This window comes from Erpetoichthys calabaricus, chromosome 5 (assembly GCF_900747795.2).
Source record: "Erpetoichthys calabaricus chromosome 5, fErpCal1.3, whole genome shotgun sequence".
Lineage (NCBI taxonomy): Eukaryota > Metazoa > Chordata > Cladistia > Polypteriformes > Polypteridae > Erpetoichthys > Erpetoichthys calabaricus.
The window spans coordinates 211,582,400-211,610,048 of record NC_041398.2 but is presented as its reverse complement, the minus strand read 5'-3'; the positions used below and the strand labels follow the sequence as shown (position 1 = coordinate 211,610,048).

General features: G+C 34.8%; 1 protein-coding gene across 2 annotated transcripts in view; it reads right to left on the bottom strand.

The window, feature by feature from the left end:
* nnt (nicotinamide nucleotide transhydrogenase) overlaps positions 1 to 27,649 on the bottom strand; it is a 117,117-nt gene that overhangs the window by 47,357 nt on the left and 42,111 nt on the right. For both annotated transcript variants that reach the window (XM_028802485.2, XM_028802486.2), the window contains exons 4-14: positions 25,947 to 26,164; positions 24,999 to 25,086; positions 23,433 to 23,521; positions 20,331 to 20,518; positions 18,811 to 18,944; positions 15,304 to 15,495; positions 14,099 to 14,252; positions 9,177 to 9,338; positions 7,957 to 8,067; positions 5,437 to 5,582; positions 1,051 to 1,246 (exon numbers count right to left, since the gene is read on the bottom strand). In XM_028802485.2, coding sequence (XP_028658318.1) covers positions 1,051 to 1,246; positions 5,437 to 5,582; positions 7,957 to 8,067; positions 9,177 to 9,338; positions 14,099 to 14,252; positions 15,304 to 15,495; positions 18,811 to 18,944; positions 20,331 to 20,518; positions 23,433 to 23,521; positions 24,999 to 25,086; positions 25,947 to 26,164 — 1,678 coding nt within the window. The remainder of the gene's footprint in view (positions 1 to 1,050; positions 1,247 to 5,436; positions 5,583 to 7,956; positions 8,068 to 9,176; positions 9,339 to 14,098; positions 14,253 to 15,303; positions 15,496 to 18,810; positions 18,945 to 20,330; positions 20,519 to 23,432; positions 23,522 to 24,998; positions 25,087 to 25,946; positions 26,165 to 27,649) is intronic.

Here is a 27,649-nt window from a genome sequence, read left to right as displayed (position 1 = left end):
TTGTAAATTCTATGGTAGTCTATGCCAAAATGCATTTTCATAATGTATCTTATTTATTGTTGTTTATGTATCACTTAAATACAATTAATCTGTTGAAGCCAGAAAGTTATACTGTTTTCAGATTTTTCACTATGGTCTATTGCACTCTGTATTTGTATGACACTATCACATTCAAAAATGGCAAGTAAATATATATTAGGCCCATACAGTAAGCTATAAAAGTCTAGAAACACTATAGAAGCCATGTGCTCAGGTATAAACAGAAACATAAAATGTGCATTTTTAGCTTATTCAAAATGAAACATTGCTCTCTGAAGTATAATTCAGTGAGAAAATTGTGTGGAACTACACTCTGTCAATCAAATATGGTAAACAGGAAATCATAAAAAACAAAATAATGTATATTTACAGGAAGGATGTGGTTGCAACTGCATGTCTTTTGAAGTCTGCAGTGTGTCTTTAACACTGTAGTAATGGAGTCACCCAATTCTGTAAAATGAAGTGTGAAACATCACACTTGAAGAGAGTTAATTGTGATCCAGGGTGGGCAGGGAGAGCTGTGTAAATTGCCTTACGGAGATAGTCTAAGGGGGCTTAAAAGAAGCTTTTGTGTGTCAATCTCTCCTTACAATAGACATAAGAAATCAAAATCACTTTGAAGAACAATTTATACAGTGTGAGTGAGGTTTCTTTGTTTAAATGCATAGCTCTAAACTTTTAATCATTTATTATTACTCAGCTGTTAGCTTGAAACAAACAAAAAAAATGTCCATAATGAACTGTGTTGGTTTTGGAAAAAAAAACCACAGAAACCATACCCAAAAGGTATGCATGTTAGCTTCATTTTTTATTTTATATAAAAAAAATTAAAAAACCAACACAAACCCAAACATTGAGGACAGCATGCTATACAGACAGTAGTACCCAGGGTATTTTTCAGAAACTTCATGTATTTGGGAAATTCTTAGCACACAGATGTATTTCAGAAATTAAATTTTTAAACAATTAAAGTCTAAAATATAAACTTCTGTGCCAGAAACAGGTACTTACCAATACTGCCACCAACTGCCATGGCACCACTCATCTGAGCCAAGAGTTCAGGAGAAGGCTTCAGTGCCCCAAGTGTAGCTGCAATGCCACCAGCAACACCAATCATTCCAAGTGCATTGCCAAGTCGAGCTGTGCGTTGGGTTGAGAGGCCAGCCAATGCACCAACACAGCACAAACCTGAGCCCAAGTACATCATCTGAATGAAAAAAAGACAGTGAAGCTTGCTAAGTCATTTTAAAACCATTTCAAATTTGCCTTTTGTTACAATGGATTCAATAAAGGACTCAAGATTTTCAATATAGAAAAGTGCCATTATGGTTTTGTTCGCTTTAAAACAGTTGAGTTTTCTGAGAAACAAAAGTCATGACTGCCCCTTTTATCAAATTTGCTATGTGTTAAGATCAAGGTTTATTTTGTTATCAATGACAGTTTCCAGATATGTGTACTGCTATTACATTTCTACTGTCTCCTTTTTAATTAAAGTTGAGACAGTGGATGGTGGGGAGCACCTGAAATCTTCAACCATATCTTTTGTTTTAGAAATATTCATTTGGAAATAGGAGCTATCATGCCATTGTACAAACTCATCAACAACAAGCACCCAGCTGAAACTCACACAGACATGGGAAGAACAGGCCAACTCCATGCAGGGAGCACCTGGGACGCAAACCCCAGTCTCCTTATTGCAAGGCAGAAGCACTACCACAGTGCCACTGTGCCCACACCATGGATCTACCATCCTAAACCTAAAGTGCCTATTAGGATTGATACTATTTGTTCAGCAGACTTTTCCCTAGTGAATAAACTAAATATTTTACCTTATTGTAAATAATATTTTCAGCAAGATACACAAATAATTCTAAAAATTTGGCATAATACTTAGAGTTTGATTAAATCCTAGTATGAGCCTTCAATGCTTAATGCTTCAACAAAGTGTGGGGAATAATAGATATACTTGGAGGACAAGATGGGAATGCTGGAAAGAATGGCCTGCCTGATCAGAATCCAAGTGGTAAATTATTATTATTAGATTTCAGTTGTAGATAGTTATTGTCCAAATGTGCTCAAAAGTGTAACTGATGCCAGAATAATTTGAGCTAAAGGTTTTCTAGTTGTGTCATCCGATTTGAAGCAGTATATTCTAGACATTTTGAAAAAAAAGACAGGAAATGAGCTATAAACTGATGATCACCACTTGGTGGTGAGTTGCCTCAGCAGATTCAGGTCTCTCCAACATGCGCTGTAAGACTCAAAATGGAGGTTAGGGGCATGCTGAAAATGACTAATGAACTTGACTACTCAAGAGTTCAATTATCCTCTCTAGAAGAGTCTTTGTTCCATCTCAGAAGAGGTCAGGGATATAGAGGGTGAATGGACCCTTGTTCAAGACTTCAATAGCAGAGGCAGCCACAAGGTGCTGCAATCAAATTGCTTTTTGTGCCTGTCATGGTGGGATTTCTAGAGTAAATAATGAAAGTAGGCATTGAAAAAAAGTTTTCAAGTTACAAGGGCAGTTTGTAGATTTGATTGCGAGGTAAATATAGGTCTAACAAGGCAGTAGCTGTGGTAGTGAAGGGGAAAATTTGATGAAGCCATGGATAATAATTTCCTGACAGCCTCAAGGAAGTTCTGTCAAACCAAGCACAACTTAGGAAGGGTAGGTGGAACATCGTACAAGCTTATCCTCAGGGTGTACTACTAAGGGGTAGAAGAGGCATGATAAGGACCTTCAAATTCTGGTCGATACATCCTCCTTCACAGAGGCACTGGTAGGATTTAGGTCTCTACCTCACTGTAAACATTAAAAAAAAAATCTCCTTAGGTGGGACTCTGCTAATGGTGGACTAGATATCAAGGCAAATCAGGGGTTTAGAGAATGTCCTGTTTTAAAACCGAAGGGTTGCATCTCTGAACTTTGTAGATGACATGGTCTGCACTAATTGGCATTCTCTGATGCATCCAGAAACAATTTACAGAGGAGTGTGAAGTGGTTGGAATTCCAAATAGGAGGCCACAGCCCCTGTACAGAATATGAAGGCTTGATCCTGATATTTGTAATTTTGAAATTATCGCTTTACAAGCATGAATTTCAGCATGCCCCCACCACCATCTATACATATAAAGTGTCTAGCACTAATTAACCAAAAACATTTAAAACAGACACATAAAATATTTCCTTTGCATGTCCAGATTACAATTATCAAGTGTGCTATTCTGCTAACTAACCTAATTTCATTAACGTGTTACAAGTATTACTACAAACCCAGTGTGGTCTTATTGTGTCCTGACTGTTAAATTTAAATTTGAATATTTCTGGTTGTAGCTGCTGGGTTGGTGTTGAGGCCACAGAAGATAGGAGGCAATAGTTATAATGATCAAATATGGATTTCTGTAACATGATAGAGAAAAATAAGTAAACTTTTTTTAAATTAATGTTAGTACGGATAATTCTCAACTTTCAGATACAACTCCAGGTAACCAGAACCTGGAGTTGTATCTTCTACACAGAAATTAGTAAGTAAGAATAAAGCAACTTTCCAGGCTCAGTCTCATTGTAAACAGGTGAACAAAGGGAGTAATACAGTAATGTGATGGCATAATCACACATTTTAAGGTGCAACATCTGAATTTATGAGACAACAACAGTATGGACTTAAATGATATTAAAACACAATTTTAAAAGCTTTTTTCAAAAGGCTGCAGCTGGAAAAAATTTATTGAATCACTATTACTCTTTGAAGTATAAAGATCTGAACTTCTACTATAAATTAAAGTATGTTATAATTTCATATTTCAATCCAAAGGTAACATCTAAAGACATTTTCTTCTCCTGCAAATAATAAAAATTTTTTTTTTTTTTTTTTTTTTTACAAATACAAAGGCATTGCACTCAGCAGTTAACTCCAGTTAACTCTTGCTTGTATTACATACACATAGATGAAAATAACATTATTTTTTTTAGCATGTCATAATTGCCCAAAGAAATGTCTGAACAGTACCCTTGTTAAAAGCTTAAGACCATATTAAACAACTTTATATCTTTACCAATTTCAATTTAGCTCTAAAATGTATTAATCTATTCTGCCTTTAAAGCCATCTGTGACAGCACCATTTGGATTAACAGATTATTTGATTTTGAGGCTTAAATGCAAACATTCCGATCGGACAGTCAATCAGTCATTTCCTAACACACTTAGCCCTGAACGGGGTCGCGAGATCTGCTAGGGCCTATCCTAGCTAGTTTAGGGCACAAAGCAGAAACAAACCCTGGACTCAACTCCCACTAGGGGCCAATTTAGGATCACCAGTTCATAGTGGTGTTTTTTTTTTTTTTTTATAATCTGGAAGCCACTAAACTTTTATCCCAGTAACATTCATTCTCATAAAAAAATGTCTCTCTTCTTTCCCTGATTAAAATTTTAATCTCAGAAAGTTATCAATTCACATATTTTCTTTAAATTTAGTAAGCAATTAACATTTTAATTTTTAGGTAGAAAATCACTCACTTTATGAGCAGTAATGATTGTATATCTGTCAGTAAACAATTAGGATATTTGATGCACATTACAGGTGCTATTTTCTAATTAGATTCTTTTTCATTGAAGAATGTAAATTTCCCCTTAAATGACCTTGAAAAATTATACATTTATGGAGGAACTGCTGATCTTCTTAAATTTAATATTTAATATTATAGCCCAAGATTTACTTCATTTTTAATATTGGCCTCAACTAAATTTATGCTTTATTCCATCCACCCCACTTGTTTATTACCTGGTTTTGTCTGATCAGGGTAATGAAAGGCCAGAACTGAGCCACATGTTTTATGTTCAAATGATATGTTAAGTGCAAGTATAGATAGTAAAGGGAAAAATAACAGGATATCTGTCACAAGTCATGCTTACCAATTCAGATCTGTTAGACAATTAAACCAGTTACTCTTTCATGATTATCATTATTATGTTCCAAGGACAGTGTGTATAGGTAATTTTATGACAGTTGAGAAATTGCATGAAAAAATAATCAGTTCTTAATGTTAACTACAACTTCAGAAAAAAGTTTGGAAAGTTTATTAGAGTGAATAGTATTGATAGAGTGCTTACAAACTATAACTATGGTAAATAAACACTTTCAATTATTACAAAACAGTTGTTAAATGCAATAGGTCATCTCTTTCTTTGATCAATTTCAATACAATTTTTTAATTTTCATGGAAAAAATTTAAAATGAGGTTGTATATGACCATTACTAGTTTCAAAGCTACACAGTGCACTTTGAAAAGCAGGACCACCACTTGGGAGAATATATATCTTTCATACATGCGGTTCTCTAACAAATGATGCAATATAGTAGCAATAGTATATGACAGATTTTCCAATCAATCCTGACCTGCTCAATGTTGTATCCACTCTGCAGAGCGACCCCATACCCTCCAACAAAGGCAGCACCAGGCAGGAGGTACAAATAGTTGTATTCAGGAGGGTCAGTGGGTCGCTTAAACATGTCCAGCATTCTCTGGGTGACCAGAAAACCACCTAGAGGGCAAGAGATATTCAAACAATAATTATGTTAACCTGGAAACATCTTACTCACTTTTTGTTGGAATCAACGTTTACTCAATAACCTAAGTATAACTGTTGCTATCAGTTTAAAAGTGAGGAAGGACTTGTAGTGCAATCAGTGTTAACAGTGTATGTCATCTGCATTGCTGATAACTTTTTTTTTTTTTTTTTTTTTAAACTTTACACCGCTACTAAAATATTTTAAGATAATTAGTAAAAACGTGTGAAAATGTAATGCCTTTGCAATTATCTAATTATATCGTTTGATCGCCTGTCAAAGGGCATTATATTTAGCTGTATTTTAAACTGTCAATGTAAAGAGGAAGGCACAGTCAGTTTGTTAATAGTTTTTCTCCATTAGGCAGTTTAAAATATATGCTCAAGGATAAGAGTCAGTCTAGTTTTTAGGCTCCTATGTATTACATAGTTAACCTCAAAAGCAATGTTACACCTTTTTCCATGTTCAAATATTTCATAAACATTAAGTATAACTTTTACACTTACTTATCATAGTGACAGATGGAAGACACTGGTGGGAGGTATTTCCTCATTCTTTCCACGGCCTAAGTTAAACAGATTTCAGTGTTGCCCTTTCTCAAGGACAACGGGGATTACTTTCTAAAGAAACTTGCTTTGCATTAATTTACCACTGATAAATAGCCTTAAACCATAATTATTGCGAAATTTAGAGTATACCTATTACTGCGTAAGTATAGATATTCTGTATACTTATCACAAACATGCTTATATATGCACATATTTGTGTATGTACAGTATACAGTATGTTGTACGCCATTCTTCACTACACTACAGCTGTTTTATATTTGTAAATATGAGCGGGGTCTGTGCCTTTTTTTAATAAGAATGGAACTATATGAAAACAGAATTTATTTGAACATCACAATTCACCATTCCAATGATGAGCAAAAACATAAAATTGTTTCAGACTATATAACCACATAATTAAGAGCATTTAATATTTATCTATCTAGAAACTTTCAGATTTCAATGATTTTCTTGATTCATTTTCACATCACTTAAGTAATTTTCAGCCCTTTTAGTATGTCCAGATAGACAACAAAAAACACTCAGGATAATAACACCAAAGTCTGCGAGAGACAAGCAGCTCAACTTGGAGAAGCACAATACAGCTATTCCAAAACATTGGGGAAAACAATGATCACACAGACATATCTGAGCTGTGGAACAGAAATGTTTTGTGGTTCAAAAATAGCATCTTTAAATTTAAGCATGCATGCTACCAATCTGGCTCTCCTGCTAAAACTCTTTGGTACGAGAGAGCACATCATCGGCATTATCAGTACTCTGAATTGCCACCGCGTAACATACTGTAGAAGTACATCTAATGGGTTTCCCAAATATGTTACTGGTACTGGGCTTAGATGTCTCTTCCATTCAGTGGTACAATCAGATTGGTTTTAGGAAACAGCAGCAGACAAGGGTACAAATGACAGATCGAAGGAATATCACTGGTGAAAAGAGGAGCTTGGCTTTGTGAGAGGAGGTGAGCAGGTGATTATAGGAAGCAGTGAGAAGTGTACCAGCCATGCCATTAATGAGACAGAGAACGCACTATTTACTGTAGATCTTGGAAGGGCCTGGGGCTTTGACTTTTGTTATTTGATCTGCTCATGTCCACAATATATACAGTAATACAAGTATACTGTACATACATACACGCATGCATAAACAGACATACATACATGTATATTCATACACACACGCCACAATTAGATATACACACACACATATATTATATATATATATATATATATATATATATATATATATATATATATATTATATATATATATATATATATACATACATATACATATATATATATACACATATATATATATATATATATATATATATGGTTGAAAATAGTTTACTGTCAAATAAATGCAAAGAGTACATGAAACGTGTTTCGCCCTCATTCTGGGCTCATCAGGTGTACACACTCCACTGCACTCCCTCTCGGGAATCGAACCTCGGACATCAGCGTCAGAGGCGATGCCCCTAACGTTGCGCCACGGCGTGTGGTTCGTTTATTTGACAGCATGTAGATCGGGGTAATTACATTCACGGCATTCGTAGTCTGTGTCACAATCTGATTGTATGGGTGGTTACCTACCAGGTAACGCTTGTGGTTGGCCAGCAATCTGCTAACATCCGCCATGGTGCCCTCAGTTTATATTGTGTATATATATATATATATATATATATATATATATATATATATATATATATATATATATATATATATATAAAAGCAGCTGTTCTTTTATCAAAAATTAGCTGTATATCTTTAAATAAACCATACCAGCAATATTCACTGAAGAGATGAAGGCTGCCAGCACAGCAAGCGACTCGGCAGAGGATGAGGGAGCATAGCCACCTCCCATCAAAGCCAGGCCACCCACAGCAGTTAGACCTGTTCAAAAGAAATAAAAAACAAATTAAAGTAGTTGTATATTATTATAAAAGTGTAGAGTCTGAAGGAAAAACCCACAGAATTAGGCCACAAGATTAACCAAAAACAACCTATAAAATCTCCACAGAAATTCACATACACAAGACTTTCACACAAAAAAACACATTAGTTATTTTATGATATAATACTGCCACATGTACAGAGTACAGTGAAATTATTACTTGCATAATACATATGAAAATAAAATATAAACTGTAATAAAAAAGGTTCCAACACATTTATTCCATCTCCCGTTTTCTTAACCAGTCTATTTCAGGGTTAAGGTAAGAGCAAGCCTTTCTGAGCAGTCTACCAATGAGCGCAGACTATCAAAAACAATTTTTTCCAGTCTGTGTTAGAGTCATTAATAAACCAACAGAATGATTTTGGAGTGTGGTCAGATAGCAAACTTGCATGCACATGATGATGGATATGAAAATCCCTGAGAAAAATTATGACATTTTCATTATAATCTTGCTGTCGCTATCATGTTTCATTTTCAAATTAATGATATCAGAAACACATTGATGAATTAGGCTTTTCCCATTACCTTATCATTTAACACAGCAGTTACAAAATAGTGACTAACTGGAAAGCAAGAAGAAACCTACGTATGAATCTCAGGCTTCTCCAACAAGGTAAATCTGACTTAACGAGAATGACAGAAAAGCTGAAAATTAATTTATACTTCTGTTATTAACAGAAGAGTAATACTTTCATTAAAACCACAACACACATACTTAAAATATACATATAAATGTAATATATGTCAATAACATGGACTGCATTTATCTTTCTCCTTACTTATGAGGGTGAATCTTTACTGATAAAAAAGGATTTTCACAAATTGATTATATATTGATTGTACTGACTGACTTCAGTCCTTCTTAACTTTTAGCTTTTGCCTTTAGCACTCTTAGAAAGCATTTTAATTAATGCCTCTTAATGATCTGTGACCCAGTCCCTCTGCGAGAAAGAGAGCAGGTGAATTTGTGAAGCAAACTACAATGACCGTTACACTAGTTGTTAGTATTTTCTTTTTATCTTTTTTAAGGGGAATATTTACATACCTGAGATAGCATTGGTAACAGACATCAAAGGAGAGTGGAGGGCAGGGGTGACTCCCCAAACAGTATGATAGCCCACGATACCTGCGAGACCAAACGTTGTCACCATCTGAGTGAAAGCGGCATTTGGTGCTATCAAGCCCAAGCCCATTAAAGTGGAAATACCTGTAATAAGGGAAAAAAGAATGTGCATAAAAATGAAAATGTCAATCATACTGTAGATTAAAACTAAACTTTTATCTATCAACTTTCAGAACCTGCCTAATCAAATATAAGGTTGTGGGAGTGAGAGTCTATTTTAGCAGCATTTTGAGCAAAGCAGGAACTAACCCTGGACATGGTAATACAGCAGTTCAACACAAGATAGACCCAAACTAATCCTCACAAGATCTATTTCAAACCACCATTAATCTAGCACACACGTTTCTTTGTACAGAATGGGAAATCAGAAGTATTCGGTGGAGGAGCAGTGTAAACACTAGAAGAACATGCAAACTCCTCAAACATTGTGTCTGGGATTTAAATTCAGTGCCCCAGAGTTGTGATGCAGCAGCATCAACCATTTTTATGTCTAATATCTTTATTTTTTCTCATTACATAGAATTTCAGTTGACAGTACTCTAACAGTAAAGACACTTTAACTAACGCAAAATGTATAACGCAAAATGTATCTATCCTACCAGAGTTCAAGGGAGCTTCTGCCATGGATGTGCAATGTCTTCACTACTACTTGCTCTGGAACAGAAGCCAATGGCCGAAGCAGCAAGTGCATCTTAACATATCATTTTTACCTCCAAACAAAATTGCTCATATATTTTCCTCTTGTCCAATGACATGCTATTACTGTTTTAAAATCCACCATGAGGAAGAAGCCAATTTTCTGGATTAAAAACACCATCTGCCTATAAAAGACTCCCTCGATAACCATCCCTATAAGGGCACCCAAAGGCTCAGGAGTCTTGGGAAACTAAGAGATGTACGAGGGAATTCCTGAATGACTTTCCTATAAAAAAGAGTTTCAGGAGCTTGACCAGTAGTGACCTAAGAAGGGGATTATAAACAAGGCTCAAAACCGAAGCGCATCTTAAATACAGCAAACAGCAAAGTTTGGGCATAGACTCACTGATGAATAGAAGGAAGAGGCCAGGGTTGAGAGACAGGCAGAGACACAAGAGACAAGGGAAGTGGTGTGCTTAAATGTACTTTTTAAATGGGAAATTGGAAGAACCAGGCGCTCAAGTCCTGTGCTGGTGAATCAATGGAGGTAATAGAAGTTTACTTACAGTTTTTATGAAACCATATACTAGGTCCCATAAGTATCTGGGCAGCGATGCAATTTTCAAAATTTTGTCTCTGTACATCACCACAATGGATATAAAATGAAACAATCATTATCTGATTTAAGTGTAGACTTTCAGCTTTAATGTAAGGGGTTTACAAAAATATTGTATGAACCATTTAGGAATGTCAGGTATTTTTACACATGGTCTCTTATTTTCAGGGGCTCAAAAGTATTCGGACAACATAATCATAATGATCATTTTCAATATTGAAGTCTGGGTCCCATGGCCACCTCCATCTCCATCTGCTGGGTTTCCACCCTAGTGATACTTTGCTAGGCCTTTACTGCACCGGTCTTCAGTTGCTGCCTATTCATTAGACTTTGACATCACTTTTGTTTTCAGCAATTGAAATGCAGGTGAAATTGGGTTGAGGTCAGCTGACTGACTTGACCTTTGAAGAGTCTTCCACTACTTTGCATTGAAAAGCACTTGGTTTGCTTTCGCAATATGTTTTGGCTCATTGTCCATCTGTACTGTGAAAAATTGTCCTATCACTTAGCACTTCAGCACTTAGCTGAATCTCAGCAGATAGTATAGTCCTATGTACTTCAGAATTTATACTGCTACCTTCTGCCAGTAGTCATATCAATAATAAACACTAATGACTGACTTCCACAGGCACTCGGGCATGCCCATGCCATAACACTGCCTCCACCATGATTCACAGATGATGTGGTATTCATTGGATCATGAGCCATTCCTTTTCTTCTCCATACTCACCTTTCTATCATTCTGGTACATATTGATCTTAGTTTCCTTTGTCTAAAGAAAAGTGTTCCAGAACTGGACAAGCTTCTAAAAAATGCTTTCTGGAAAAGTCAAATTTGCCCTGCCTATGCTTGAGGTTTACCAAGCATAGGTGGTAAACCCTCTAGATTTACTTTCATGAAGTTTTCTCTTGATTGTAGACTTTGGCAATGATAGATCTACCTCCTACAGAGTTTTCTTAGTTTAGGGGGTTTTTTTACCACCAAAGAAACAATGCTATAATCATCCAGCACAGTTGTCTTCCACAAATGTCCAGACCTTCTGGAGTTACTGAGCTCACCAGTGCATTCCTTCTTTTTAAGAATGTTCCATATAGTTGATTTGACCACTCCTTGTATTTCTGCTCTCTCTATAATGGGTTGGTTTTGTTTTCTCAGCATAATGATGGACTGTTTTTACTTGCATGGACAGCTCTTTGGACCTCATATTGAGAGTTCACAGTGACAGCTTCCAAATGCAAATTCCCCACTTGGATTCGATTCAAGACTTTTTAACTGCTTAATAGTTTATTAAATAATGAGGGAACTGCTCCCACCTGGCTACAGAACAGCTTATCAGTCAAATGTCCAAATACTTTTGAGGCCCTGAAAACAGGGGGATCATATATAAAAATATCTGTTATTCCTAAACAGCTTATGCCATATTTTTTGGTAAACTCCTTAAACTAAAGCTGAAAGTCTACACTTCAATCATCAATGATTAGTGAACATTATGAAAATTGTGCCACTGTCCAAATAGTCATGGACTTGACTACACATGCACAACCTCACAGTATAATAAAATATTAATGCTAAAAACAATGTGAACAGTGTCTTCTGAATTGTATTCTTCATCTATACTATTACCATACAGAAAGTATTTAAGCAAATGTAGCGACATTATGTATCTCATGTTCAATAGCATCTTTATAGATTAATTTAACAATAATGCATATAATATTTAGCATATTAAAGTTAATCATGCAGATTTTAATGTCTTCAACATAGATATGAAAACTGATTTAAATCTGTGCTTAAATCATTACATTCAAGAATAAAAGTGGATCAACCAACATGAAACATAAACTTAGAGAAAATACAGCTGACTTTGCTTGGCGGCACATGGGATTAGGCTTGAAAGTAATTATTTGCAGTGTGTTTGTGATCTGTAACCATAAAAACAGTTGAACTTTACAATGAGCCAGTGGGAGGCAGGAGGGAGAAGCAATGCATCCAACACAGAGAACCTTTAATTTGTTGAAAAGTCATAGGATCTGCTACAGGGCCCTGGGCAAAAGCTTTCCACGATGAGTGGTAAGAGCTATTCAGGCAGATTGCAAGTGGGGCCATCTGTTAAGGCAGACCAACGGCTCTAGGACAATGCTTTAACTGCAACAGTTTACTTTTTATGTTCCCTTTTTACGATACTCAGTTTCCTGGCACTTCGAAAACACCACTTTTCTAACCAATTAAGGAAGTTAAAAGGTAGACATGAGGCAGAACGTCTTATTACCTTTTGTTTTTCTTAGAGACGTTACTTTTTTAAACATAAAATGTCTGTCGATTGGTTTACTCACAAGCATTTACTTGCAAAGCAAAGTTAAATTTCAGCAGTTATTTCCTTCTTTAAATGGTAGGTCAGTGACTTTAATCTCTAGCCAAGACTCACTTAGACAGTCTATAGTTTTAAACAGTTGCTATTCTGGCTGTTTCTTAGTAAAAAGCAATTTGTACCAACTGGTACTTTTTTTTTTTTTTTTTTAGAATTAGACTAATATGAGAATAAGCAAGACCGATCAAAGCTGGTGGCTCGCCTTAATAAGAATAAAAAAAGAGTAATACCATAGTTGAAAATCTCATAAATACCTTCCAGTAAAGTGAAACACTTCTTAAGCATAAAAAAGGAAACTGTCTTAAAATAATATATACAGTATATTCTTAAATATTTTCAAATTCTTTCCATGTCTGCATTCACTATGAATTAAATGCACAATGAGCACAGAAAAGAAATAAGATCTATGAATATGTTTGAAACTTTGCCTATTTAAATTTAATGAAAGTCAGACAACCAGCATTATCAAAAAGCAGTAAATGAAGGCAGGAATCTGGGAATCACAAAATATGAAAAACTTTTATACAAGAGGCTATAAGACTACTTACTATGCCAATTAGTTAAAATTTTTGCAGTTACCATTGATTTCTTTTAACACCGTATCTTGGTAGATATAACGAAGTTATTATGCAGAATTATCGGATATAGTTGGAGTTTAATTAATAGGATCTTCTTGTTTAAAAGAAATGACAAATTAAAACTAAAAGAGATAAACAATTAAAGTAAGATGCAGTATGAAAAAAGCAGTTTAACACTGACAACTGAAGCCTCACCTACAAACAACCTGTCAAGTAAAATATTTAGGATACTAATGACTGCTACCTATTAGGACTCACTTAATATTTGAATTGTGCTCATCTATTATCAGTCTATACTGTTCAATCCAATTCATAGACAAGGCCTGCCACAGAATATACCACATTTTCCACAGGAAACACATTTTTAACAAATTTTACTTATTTCATGATGTAAAAGAGAAAGAAACAATTTGTCTGTTCATTACAGATGATGTTAAACACAGATGATATAAACTGTCAGATTGTAGCTCAAAAATAATGTTATGAGTGGCAGAAATATTAAGCAGCAAAACACACGTGCTTAAAAATTCATTCATTGTTTTGAGAAATGTATTACATTTCTTATTTAAATACAACACTTCTTCAATTAACATGTGTTTCAAAATAGCAGTGGAAAGAAATAACAAGTCTTTATTTTAGTTCTTACCACCAGTGTACATGCTGGCTGTTGTCATTGTTTTTCTGAAAGGGGAAAGGGAGGCTGCTTTTTCAGCCTGTATTTCCTGAACTGTCTTCTGCTTTACTGGAGCAGCCTGTGGAATATTTTTAGGTGGAGGTGCTGGAAATATCAGTTTGCCATCCTACAAGAAAATCAAAGGTATTTAAGTTACTAATGACCTTAAAAAATGTTAACATATTAATTAAAAAATATAGTTTGAATTGTATTTCTTTACTGAATTTCCTATTGCAAATTGAGCATACTGCAATATTCTTGTAATATCCTTATTACAAAGAAATGTTCATGTCAAATATTAGTAATCCTCACAAATAATCTGCATTAAAATTAAAAATATTGTAGACTTGAGTGGCTTCAGAATAATCTGGTAAATGTCCAAGTGAGAAGCAACAATCTAGCCAAGAAACCTACTAGGAATCTATATAATGACTATAGATTTTGGTTCAAAACCTAAAGCACAGCTGAAAGGAAAAATGGGCAAAGAATTTAAAACTGATTGTTAAAACTCATATCTATAAAATAAATACACCTCAAAACAATTTTTATTTATTTAATAATTAATTTTGTTTCTGGCCATATGCTGAATAAGTGCCCTGTCTTAGGACTTTTTCTCTGGAAATACTACACACTATGTAATTCAAAAATATTCTCTAAAAATGGTGTCTATTCTCTTACTGTACTTCAGGTCATATTACTTTTTTATAGACACTAAATGAATAAGGTAAAACATAATGAGAAATTTTAGCAAACTGAAAAAATATTTTTTATTTGATTAAAAGAGAGTTATTTTCCAAAATCATATAAGCAAGTACACAGACTTGCATGGTGCATGTTGAAGGAGTACGTCTGTCAACTACATCTGTGCCTATACTTCAGCAAAAGTGTGAATGCAATGCAGTTAGCTTCAACTTGTTTCAAGACCTTCTCCTTGGCTTTCTTGAAATTCTTAATGTTAATGAAAATTAAAATACAGATAATGCATAGCTAATTTTTTGTAGCCTTAAAGTTCAAAACACATTAGTATACAAATGTCTTTATAACTGAAAAAATAAGTAAAGGAATACAATACTACATTTCTTCTGTTGCCCATTTTTGTATTGCAAATGTTCTACTTAGTCTGTACACATTGCATAAATATATTTATAATACATTATACTTTCCTTAGTTATACTTACCTTCATAACGACAGTTCCTCGAATCACATGGTCCATTGTGCCATAATCAAAATCATCTTTAACATCATAGTAAAAGTTATTCTTATCTGGGCTAATTGCTTTCAGAAGTTTGATGATGTTATTGGAGTACAAAGTGCTAGCCTGAGTTGCCATCCTGCTGGGAAGGTCAGTATATCCAACATGCGTAACACCCTAAGAAGAAAAACAAGTAAAAAAAATGATTAAAAAAAGAGAAATGAAAATCTTTCCAAGACTTCAGATCACTAAACAACTGGTATGTCTTCAACAATAATAAATACATATATACATTCTATACACACATAAATAAAGAAACAGAAAAATTAATGCAAAGCATAGAGATAGATGAGGTTGTACGATAAACATTATGTAATGTTGATTTAGCATTTTGCTTTCCAATTACTCTACGAAGCATGGATGAATGGAATACAGAATGTTTCATTTTAGTCTGTTGATTAACTTGAGAAACAACTGTACCTTGTCTACCTATGGAGAAGTGCATACTGATAAGCCCTATTACTGTTCAGTTCCAGGAATACTGATTTTATTTTCAAATTCAATACTAAAGCTCTTTTGTGTAAAAACACACATCTCAAAACACATATCTTTGTCAAAAACCAGAAACTACAGCATGTAGTCTGAGGTAAGGTCATCTGTAGGGAACGAATGATGAAAATTACAGAAATGTATGATAAAGAACTGAAAACAATAACAGCCATGAATGGTATATTCATTTCTAGCATACATAAACCAATAATACTTTTACTTGCATTATTTAGAACAGATATGGGGTTCAGGGTGACACAGTGGCTAGGATACCTCACCCTTTAAGGAACTCTGTCATTTACTGGACAAAGATTAATGTCTTAAAAGTGTTCCTGTCTTTTGCCCTATGGTGCAAAGAATGGTTTAGATCCACCAAATGACATACGTTTAGAAATAAAGTCAGTTGAATGAAGATTGGGAGGCAACATTTTTTTTTTTTTTTTTTTTTTTAAAGTTAAAAAGCTCCATTCTTCATCAATTTTCTGAACCATTCATCAATTTTCTAAATTGGCCCCATAGCAAATCAGGATCATGGGGAGTCTGACCCTTCAGTAGCAGCAGTCAAATACACACAGAGCATCAGACATAGTATTTAAAATTGTGTTATATGGTAGAGCAATCAGCTTCCTTTTTAATCTTTACAAGAGATAAACTCTTAAAAGTAAAAGTCACAGTATTTAATTCAAATTAGGATTAATAAAATAATAGTAATGATTACATTTATACAGCGCTTTTCTAATGACTTCAAGGACCTTACAGAGACAAATGGGTATCCACATCAACCACCACCAATATGCAGCATTCACTCGACACATTAGCTATAAGGTGGTGAGGAGGTTAGAGAAATAGCCAGTTAGAGACAGGGGGCCAGAATGGAAAAGGCAGTGATGAGCAATTCAGCCAGGGCATTGGAGGACGGCAATTGGAATGCTCCATATATGCATCTTTATTTTTAGTAAGAGGTTTATCATACAGTAATGTGCAGATAAAGCTGACTGGACGCTCTGAATAATTTTGGTGTGAGTAAGGTTTTGTAAGATTGCCGGGCAGTGGCCTGCCACCTTGCCCATGGCTCCTGCTTTGTGTTTAAGAAAAGAAAAGAAAAAAAAAGAAAGAAACTTCTCAAACATGCTATATGCAACATGCTGATTAAAAGAAAATAATTTGGAGCAGATACAAATATTCTGTTAATTTCTTTTAAATAAATGGTCCAAAATTATAACATGCAGTAGGTGTGCACATTTATTACTAAAATTTCTAAATGAATATTCTACAAAAAAAAACAAAAAAAAAAACTTTTAAAATAATGTACATAAACAGTACTAATTATACTGTTTATTATTAAGAATTGCATATTATGTGTTTCATGATTAAATATTGAAAAAGTATCATTGATTCATCTAATTACATGTAAATTGTACCAAAACAATTCCTAATTTCTTGCAAGTAGCACTAAAGTGCTGGATAACATTGTGTAATAAAACTTTCTTGAATTAAACATTAACTGCCTCTTATATTTTTTTAAATGAAATTGTTTTGATAAAATACATATTTTTATGTTAGACTAATATCATATAACATCTATTATATAAAAAAATCTTTCGACACAACAAGACATTTTGGGAGACGAGACAAGACTTTTTGGGAAAGATTTTTTCAAGTCCCGCGAGACGAGAATATTGCCATGAGATTCTTTCAAGTCATGCACTCCTTGATCTGCCATTCATATTAAAATGTTAACAGTTTCCCGTTAGAACAGCTTGTGCAAAGACAATTAACAAATCTCAGAGCCAAACGTTCGAAAAAGTCGTTTTATTTAACAGAGAGAAAGAAACTAAATTCAAATCACAGGCAGTTAAATGTCACGTTGATGCAAATGTAACACTTCCAATGAAAATTAAAATCTGTTTCAATTGTACATCCGCATTCCCCATATATGAGTGGCAGAACCACAAAGAGGCTAGGGCACAGCGCTGGCCTGGGGGTTGGTGAGTAAAGCAAGCAAGAGCAAAGCCCCTTAGCTATGTACAGGAAAATAAAATTGTATTTTAGAAAATATATACTGGGTTTAAATTAAGCTTATCATTTTCTTGTAGGGCATGTTCATAGTATTTAACAGGGTCATCGAACAAGAAAATTCTTTTATACAATACATACTATAAACATAAGACTCAACAAACTCTGCTTAACTCTATTAAGGCTTACAAGACCAAAAATCTCTCTTGAGCAATACATTTACAGCAGGAAATCAGCCTGTACTGGAGACCAGTGTATTTATAGACCCAGTACATATTATATAGAAGCTTTAAGCCCTATGAAACAACTTTAAATTAACAATTCAAACTAAGCAACACAATTTGATGAATGCTATGTCCCTGACTAATGTCATTTTAATGCCAGAGGAGAAAGTAAGCTTTATGACTCACTAAAAATTATTAATGATAAAGGTTTTAAATATCATGCTGTGAAAGATTTTAAAGGAAAAAAAATCAAATAAAAAGAATATAAATAATGCAATTAACAACTTACATTTAGCATAAATCCATAGTAGATAGATAGCTCAGTAATTTTTTTCATTTACTACAGTGTAACTACAGATTACAAGCAGAGTGGTAAGAGTATGCACTTTTCCAAATCAGACTGCAGAACCCATACTGTGCTAACAACTAGTATGAGAGAAAATGGAGTTAATTGTTTTACATGGCAAAATCATAATATACTGCATTCTTTTTTCAGATTTTTACAGTAGAAGTATCTAATGATCTGCCACATTAACTGCTTAAAATTTTTTAGTAGCACTTTATGTTTGAACCCTTTAATATAAATTGTGTGTAAAATAAATAGAATTCTACATTGTTTAAGTATTATATTTCTAAATAATAGCACAGCCAGGCTGCATAGTTCTAATATATGAAATTAATAAATTGAGATTTAGTCCTCCACCTTATGCACAGCTAACTCTCCTGGTACAGTTGTCTCAATATTGCCTCCAGCCTCAGCAGCCATATCAACAACAACTGAGCCATCTTTCATGCTCTCAATCATGTCTTTAGTTATTAGAATAGGTGCTCTTTTTCCTAGAAAAAAAAAAAACCAAAGTTACACATTTTATCATAGTGATGCGGAGAGCTGGCCGCTAATCTTATTTTAATGATCAGATTTTATTTTAAAATACTTTTTGTATTCATACAAAGAAGCCAAACTTTGCAATAGATACTCGTTTTAAAAGTCATGAAATGCTACTACAAAAACAAATTCATAAAATCGATTACTTTGGTACTTGCTACAATGAGTACTATATAAGACAATCTGAAACACTGTACATATTAACAGTGTAATGTCTGAGACACCAGTGGAAAAATCAAACAGGGCATTTAAAATATTTCACAGTTATGTTATCATAGTCTTTCCACAAAAAAATGGCTTAAAAATGGGTTTAGCTTACAGGGTGGCAAGACATTTTCCTTAAGGATAGCCTTACATATCAACTAATAGAAGGATCCTTAAGTGAAGCAAATTCATTTGTGTATTAAATTGTTACAATTCCACCATCTAGTGGCCACAAATATAAGCACTAGCTTCAGAGCTGGTCATTCCACTTGTAAAAGATTCAAGGACTGTAACGGGCCAATTACTATTAAAGATGCCTAGCTCAATTACAAAGAAATCTAAATTATGGAAAAATGTTCACTGTAAATGATAGACAACTAATATAGCCTATTTCTTCTGTCTTTAGGCAAAAACCAAAAGAAACAGATTATGGGAGCACATTCACAAATACCAGGTCAAATACAAAAGCCAAGGCTCTTTATGGTAAGAAAGATTTGCCATCTTAATAAGGGTTTCTTAAAGCAAAAAGAGTTTTTGTTAATAGGGTGCATCCGGGGCGGCACGGTGGCGCAGTGAGTAGCGCTGCTGCCTTGCAGTTAGGAGACCCAGGGTTCACTTCCCAGGTCCTCCCTGCGTGGAGTTTGCATGTTCTGCCTGTGTCGGCATGGGTTTCCTCCGGGTACTCCGGTTTCCTCCCACAGTCCAAAGACATGCAGGTTAGGTGCATTGGCGATTCTAAATTGTCCCTAGTGCGTGCTGTGTGTGTGTGTGCATGTGCGTGCCCTGCGGTGGGCTGGCGCCCTGCCCGGGGTTTGTTTCCTGCCTTGCGCCCTGTGTTGGCTGGAATTGGCTCCAGCAGACCCCCATGACCCTGTAGTTAGGATATAGCGGGTTGGATAATGGATGGATGGATGGATGGATGGATGGATAGGGTGCATCCAGTAAATATTTTAACAGCTTAATGTGTAGGTTAGCACTGAAAAATAAATGTCTAGAGATGGTGTTATTTTTTTATCAACTGTACATTCTGATCAGGTTAAAGTCAAGTACTCAAAGTGAAGTAATAGTTCAACATTCTTTCCTTTAAGTGCACTTTTATTTTTAAAGAACAATTCAGCTTTAGTTGTCTATACCAGGAATCAGGGCAGTGCTGACGATAATGTCAACCTCTTGGCATTGCTTTGCAAAAAGTTTCATCTCTTCTTCAATAAACTCCTTTGACATCTCCTTGGCATAGCCTCCCTGACCTTCCCCAGACTCCTTAATATCTACTTCCAGAGGCTCAGCTCCCAGAGACTTGAACTGCTCCAAAGCTGCTGCTCTGTTGAAATAAATGGAAAAAGTTTTGAGGCAATAAGAATACTTTCATAATATAAAGATACAAAAACAGAGGATACAAATGTATCAAATTAATCATAATTACAATGGAATTCTCCATAATCCAAAAATTACATGCATCAAGTTAAAATGATTTCTCCACAATATTACTTTGCCATATTGCATTTAGGTTTTATATTGTACTTGCTTGCAAAATATGAAAGAAGTTCTGACTTGATTGACATCATTTTAAAACCCATAGATAAGGTACTTAAGGGTGCTCCCAGCCATCCAACAGTATTCTGAACTTAATCTTCACACTGCAAGTTTGCAGGAAACTGGAGTCTAACCTTCTAGTATCAAAATCAAGGCAGAAACCTACCTTGGACAGATAACACGATCATCGAATTTCCAGACAAATAATGTAAACAGTACAAAACATGTCCACTTACTGACTTCCTAATAATGTTATAGATTTCAATGTACTGTAATGATATTGTCTATAAGACATTGACACCGCCAAAAGAAACAAGAAGGTTAACATGAGGTTTCAAAATCTTTTTAGATTTTGCTGCTCATCTCCTAAGAAATGTAATCCTTCTACCTGATCACAATCATTTTGCCTGTTTAGCCACAAAGCTACTTGAACTGTGATGAAACTTCACGTAACCGAATTTACCGGCTCTATCATGGCAGTTCAGTAATAGAGTGCTATACGCAACGGTTTCACTATTCGTGTCAACGTCTGATGAACAATTCACATTGTCATCACTATGGCTTGGTTCAAACAATGGTTCACTTTCAGTTTTTTCTAAAACTGGCTTCACTGCTTCTTGTTTACACGCCATTGTGCTTTGGTTGAAGGTTATGCCTCCCTTTAATAAATAGTGGTAATTTACCTTAGAGTGGCAAAATATATAGAAATATTCACGATTTTTTGCAGCATAATGTTATTTCATCCTCTAGATGCATTAGAATGCCGTCCCAAAAGTTATTCAGGCTTTACACTGTAAAGTTGGTTATTAAACATTACCCCAAGTCAGACTGTGAGATAAAGAGAGTAAATCACAATACAGAATTCTTAGCCTGAGTTACACTTGAGATTAACACAAAGGTTAAAAAAAATCCAACAGCCTCTTCTTTTTCAATAACATGATTTCAAGCGTGTAGGCCTGTACAAGTTTAGCGTGTATGCCTGTGCCTTTACTATGTTCTAAAAGAAATCAATCTGCCACCTGGCTTTGTCAGTGGAACAGCTAAAACTCTCACCACTTTATTGTCCATTTTCCTGTTTTACTCATATTAGGTGGTTGACCATAAATCTGTTTTCTCCATTCTCAAAAGTCCTGAGTATCCTTTAGTGTGAGACTAATACTTTTCATATCATTCAATAACACCTCCAATCAGGTCATCTTAAACCTCCCTATGGGCCCCATGCTACCGGCCTCTTTCTTGGTGAATCTGTTCACCCAACATTCTTCTGTCTTTCACTCCATATGCCAAGGCCACCTTAGTCTGTTTCTTCTCATCACAACACCTTATGCCACTGCATCAACTATTTCTCTTAACTCAGCAATTTGTCTGCCTCTCACGCCGGGGCACTCCACTCACCCTCTTTATCATTCTGATCTCTTCTTCATCCAGCTCTGCTCACGCCTCATGCCCATACAGCATGCTACTCTTTACAGAACTTTCATAAACTTTTACCTTTAATGCCAAGGAGGCTCCTCTACAAATGAGGGAAAGGCTCATAGAATTTCTACCAAATATCAATCTGCACTCAACATGTCACCTAGTAGCAGAAATGTCCAGCTTTTCTCAAAATTCCATTGCTGATATCTTAGACATACTACTACATTTAGTCATATCCCTCTCACACTTTTAACAAAAAAAAAAAAAAAAGTTCACCACTGCCACCTGAAGATTACCCTTTGATTACATTATTTACGAATCCACTTTCAGCAACCCTTGCATTGCATTTAGTTTTAGTACTGCACAGCTATTCACCGACCACTTCAATGCCTCCTCCACCTTTGCCTCCTCCTATAACCTTGGTCTTTCCTGCATTTACCTCGAGGACCTTTGCTTTCAAACATGTTTTCCATTTCAGTATGTTCTCCATTAATTTTGCTTCAGTTTTGCCATCAGCACAAGAGCTCCCATGGCAAACTTTCACATACTTCTCTGGTCATCACCTCCATCACTATCGCAAAAAAGGAATCCTCTCAGAATGTTTTCCTGGAGCAGTACTACGTTCAGCTCAAAGCTTGCCTATCCCTGTTTGCTGCCCACATTACCACTCATGCTTTCTCACACACCAACATCACTGCAGACATGAACAAGTCACTCAAATTTCTGTCTTAATGCCCACCTCGCACAGCATCCTTCCAAAAAACTTTGCCAAGTCTAGAAATACATAATGCAGCTTCTTTCCTGTTATAGGATTCTTTGCCTACAATTTCTTTATAACAAAGACTGCATCTGCCATTCCTTTGCCTTTTATGAATGCAAGCTGCATTTCACTGTTTTTGCTCCAAGAATTCCTGGAAGATGAGATATAAAAATGCAAAGACATAACACAAAAAGAATGCTGGCTGCTGTAATAGAGCGCTCCACATCAGAAGCAGTTATTTATTTTTGACATATCTACTGTATAAGCTGAATAGCGGCAGGCACAAATAACTGAATAGATTTCAGTTAAAATCAATAGTACATTATGTACAGTATCATAGCTGATAAAAACAACCTTGTGTAATTGAATTTTTTTATTTTAAGCATCCAATTCTGAAATAATAATATATAGAATAAAACAAGATGTTTTAATATTATTTAGAATAAGGCAAACACAATAAAATTTTAGCTAAGAAGTAAATGCATTTCAGTTCATTACCAGGCATTATGTATATCCAGTTCATTACCTGGTATCAAACCCCCTTACAATAGCTCCCATTGCTTTGGCAGCACCTGCAGATGCCAAACCAGCCACACCACCTCCAATAATAAGGACCTGAAAATATAAAATAAAAATAATTAGTACAGCCATAAATTGTGCTAGACGAATACATAATGAGAAAAACTACCTGAGACTAATCCATTAAGTAAACTGCTACCTCTGTGTACTTGTCTAATTTTTTTGAAGTGAAAAATGTATTTAAAAAAAAATATTAAGAAGTAATTTGTCACCGAAACATACAGGCATGTACATTTTTATGATAACCTATATTTATTACAGTAGGAAACAAACAAACCTAATTATACAACATCAAGTGTGAATTTTATTTTGACATAAGTAACTATCTATACATCATTCAGAGATAAAAATGGAAAGAGTGAATGGTCTGAAGTGGAGTCAAAGATGAATGGAAGGAACTCATTGTTGCAACAAACAGAAGGAATGAAAACAACAAGCTAAGTGATCACAGTGTAATTATAGTAAGCATAATTTATGCTGGCAATAAGAAAAGAGAAAGTGCGGCTGAAGTTACAGAATGAGAAGGGTAGGAGCACAGCATTTTTCACTGCAGAAATAATATAGAACACCATTGGATTTTATCCAGAGAAAGCAGATTATGTCATCTTCATCGGCAGAATTTTCTTGGTAATTTTTGCAACTTTGAAAAATGAAAGTGCTAAAATGGAACACGTTTCAAAAGTTTTGTAAAGTTGTGTATGACCAAACAAACAAACAAACAAACACACACACACACACACACACACACACACACACACACACACACACACACACACACACACACACACGTAGTATATAAGGTCTGGAACTAACAACTACTTTGGTAATCGATTAGTCTATTACATACACCTACACACAATTTACAACATATACATGCACATATATACATACAAACGTACACGGTATACATACTAATAGTATACACACACACACACTGTAAATCTTTATTAGTACTGCAACAACTGTAAAAACAGCTTCCAGTGAATTTTGTTATCAATTAAATGACTTGTTACATCATGAATTTCAGTATAGCACTGTGGTGGTCTATTATCCATCACTTTTCAAATCTTTTCTATATTTAAATAATTTAAGAACTAGGAAATAAAACAAAAATCCTATGCATAAATATTTCTCTCTTTGAAAGTGTTCTGTATTATAAAAATATAATGAAGTGTCAAGAGATAGAATTAATGGATAAAAAAGTTACATTTTTCCTCTTTATTCTTTTGGCGATGCACTGCAACACTGAAAAGTGAAAAATTTAATTTTACACCGATTGTGTTGCACACATTTTTAAAGAAAAAACTATCCTAAAAATTAAGACAATCAAAACCTAGTCAACTATTATCATTGTTACATTTGAAAGAAAATGAGATATTCAAGAAAAAATAGTTAATGATTATGTTTTAATAGGAGTTCCTAAACATACAATAAACATCATGATATACACAAAATCTGTGGCCAAACAAAGTTAGTTGTCTACCTGTGTTTACTTAAACATAAAATAAATTACCTTTGCAGGGGGAACTTTGCCAGCAGCTGTAATCTGACCAGTGAAGAATCGTCCAAAATGGTTGGCCGCCAAAACTACAGCTTTATAACTGTCAAAATAAAAATACATTTTAATTTAATAAAATAAAAAAAAAAACCTTGTTTGAAAAAGGGACAAATAACCTTTCTAACTTTTGTTAATGAATTGAAAGCTTTTGCCATATTATACACAAGGAATGTTGCCCTTATTGGCAACATGATTCAGCTGTGTTCCAATTTAGACATGTACAGGGCAGGCAGAAGCTGCCAAGCTGCTGTTGGTAAAGAAATCAAAGCACAAGTTCAAAAAAGGGATAAGGTGCAGTGAGGTAACCTCTTTTGTGGAAGTGGCCAACTATAAAAATAAGTTTAAATAATACTTCTGCTCCCTTTGTGTTAGCAGAATAGCTTAAAACATTCCACAAACATTATTATTGAAAAGACATTCCATTTTAAGAAGTCCAAAACATCCTTGGTAGGTGGCATCACCTAAATAGCTGTTATGTACATTAATCATGATCAAATAAGGTATTAAATTTCCTACCCTACAGTTTATATGCCTTACTCATATTAAGCTAATTAAATGCATACCCCTGATGGCCTTGATAGCTTAAGGCTATATTTTCAGCACAGCCTGGCACTTTCCATGAGAAGTGTCACAAAGTCAATGTGCTCTTAATTTGTTTTAACTTGTGCATAACTGAGGAGTAACGGAAGTCATTCTTTGTAGAAAGCTCAGCTGTGATACATTAAATTACAAAAAAATGACAGCCAGGTATAAGCAACATGTATATTAATAAAACAAAACACACACATTTCTCTGTATTTCAGTTTGTTTACTGCTACAAATTCTCACTATGCACCGCAGGATGAAGAGGTGGTCTATTCTGTTTTAAGCATTCTCAAAACAAAAGACAGAAAAGGGCTCTACCCTGCAATGTTCGCCATGGAGCTAAGAGCATCATATCCCTGGGCGATGGTCACTCTTGGAACTTGATCCATAGCTAGTACAGTAGCTCTCCGCTGGGATAGTTTGTCCATAAGTTCCTGGTTTTGTGCAGGGTAGATAAAGCTGACCAGAGTAGAAGAATCTTTTAAAAGATCAGCCTCATGAGTACCAAGAGCTGGATTAAAAACGGGAGCTCTCACCTGTAAGATAAATACAGAGCATACATTACAGTTACTTACTTTGAAAAGTATTATATAACATGACTAGGGCTACTTGTCAAAACTTAATTTAATAGTACAACATAAAAATGGCATTTGTATAATGGTTTTTTTTGCACAAATTAAACTTTACCTGTAGGAAAATGTGTATATTTTTAACAAAGAAATGATAATTCATCATTGCAACAGAAGAGAGAGAGGATGGTAATAAACAACATTTATATGCTCTAGCTCATGACAATACAGTACATTAGAAGAAGTTGCTTGTGAAATTTGTGAATTTTAAGATGGATGGATGGATAGTCGGTTCAGGGAGTGTGGGGAGATTGATGCCTTTATCCACTTAGTTTTGAAGTGTGTTCATTCTCCTCAAAGAACACTAAACATTTGAACATAAAAAATCTAACAAACAAGAGGCAATCATTCAGTCCATCAAGCTTGCTAGTTTAGCTAATAGCTAAGCAATCCCAATATCTCATCTAGGTACTTCCTTATGGTTGTCAAGTTTTCTGTTTCAACTAAATGTCTCAACAGTTTGTGCCAGATTCATAAAACCCTAGGTAAGTATGTGTTTCTGGTCTTCAGTCTTAAATGCATTTCCCCTTCATTTACACTAGAGTCCTCAAGTATGAGTTTCACCCTTGAGCAGAAAGAATGGTACACCTGGACAAAAATAGTCCTTAAAATTTTAAATTACAGTACAAGTAAGAAGAACAAGTAAATTCTCATCTCATCTGAGGCACAATATTTAATTTTTAACAAGTTATACAATAATACTTTAGCAAATGTCATGAGGTGTTGACAATGAATATAGCACATAAAAGGGTTTTCTCTACTCTCCAGCTCTTTATTTTATAGACTGGAAATTCATCCACCATTTCATACTGTTTTCATAGGCTATGGGCACTTTAATAGAACTGCCAACTAAGCCAGCATATATTCCTGTGTAAACAATTAAACAACATGTAAACTCCACCATGACTCCGGTGTCAATCAAACCCAGAACCAGAGTTATGAAGCAGCAGCACTAACCACTGCAATGCCACTTTAGGAAGTCAAATGGTCAACATTTAATTATTAAGGTAAGAATACAGTATGGTGGATATTGAAAAGGAAAAATGAAAGATGCCCAAGTCTCTATTAAGTTAGACAGTGAAAAAGTACAATGTATGACCCTAAATTCAAACTGCTTATACAGAAACACTCACAGAAAAAAAGAAGACTTGCAAAAGTAGACAAAAAGGTGCCTGGCAAAATGATTCAGACCCTTGAAAAGTTTTAAGATCCTTTTAGTTAATAAATGATGCATAAACATCTTTTTCTTATTTATTTATTGTGTATAATATTATTCAAAAAGAAAATTTTTAAAAAGAAAACTTAGTTATTATTCAGGAAATGTATTAAAGTCAAAAATATGATTATGCCATTTTTGTAAATAACAGCCTTAAGCCTTCTGGTGCGAGTGTC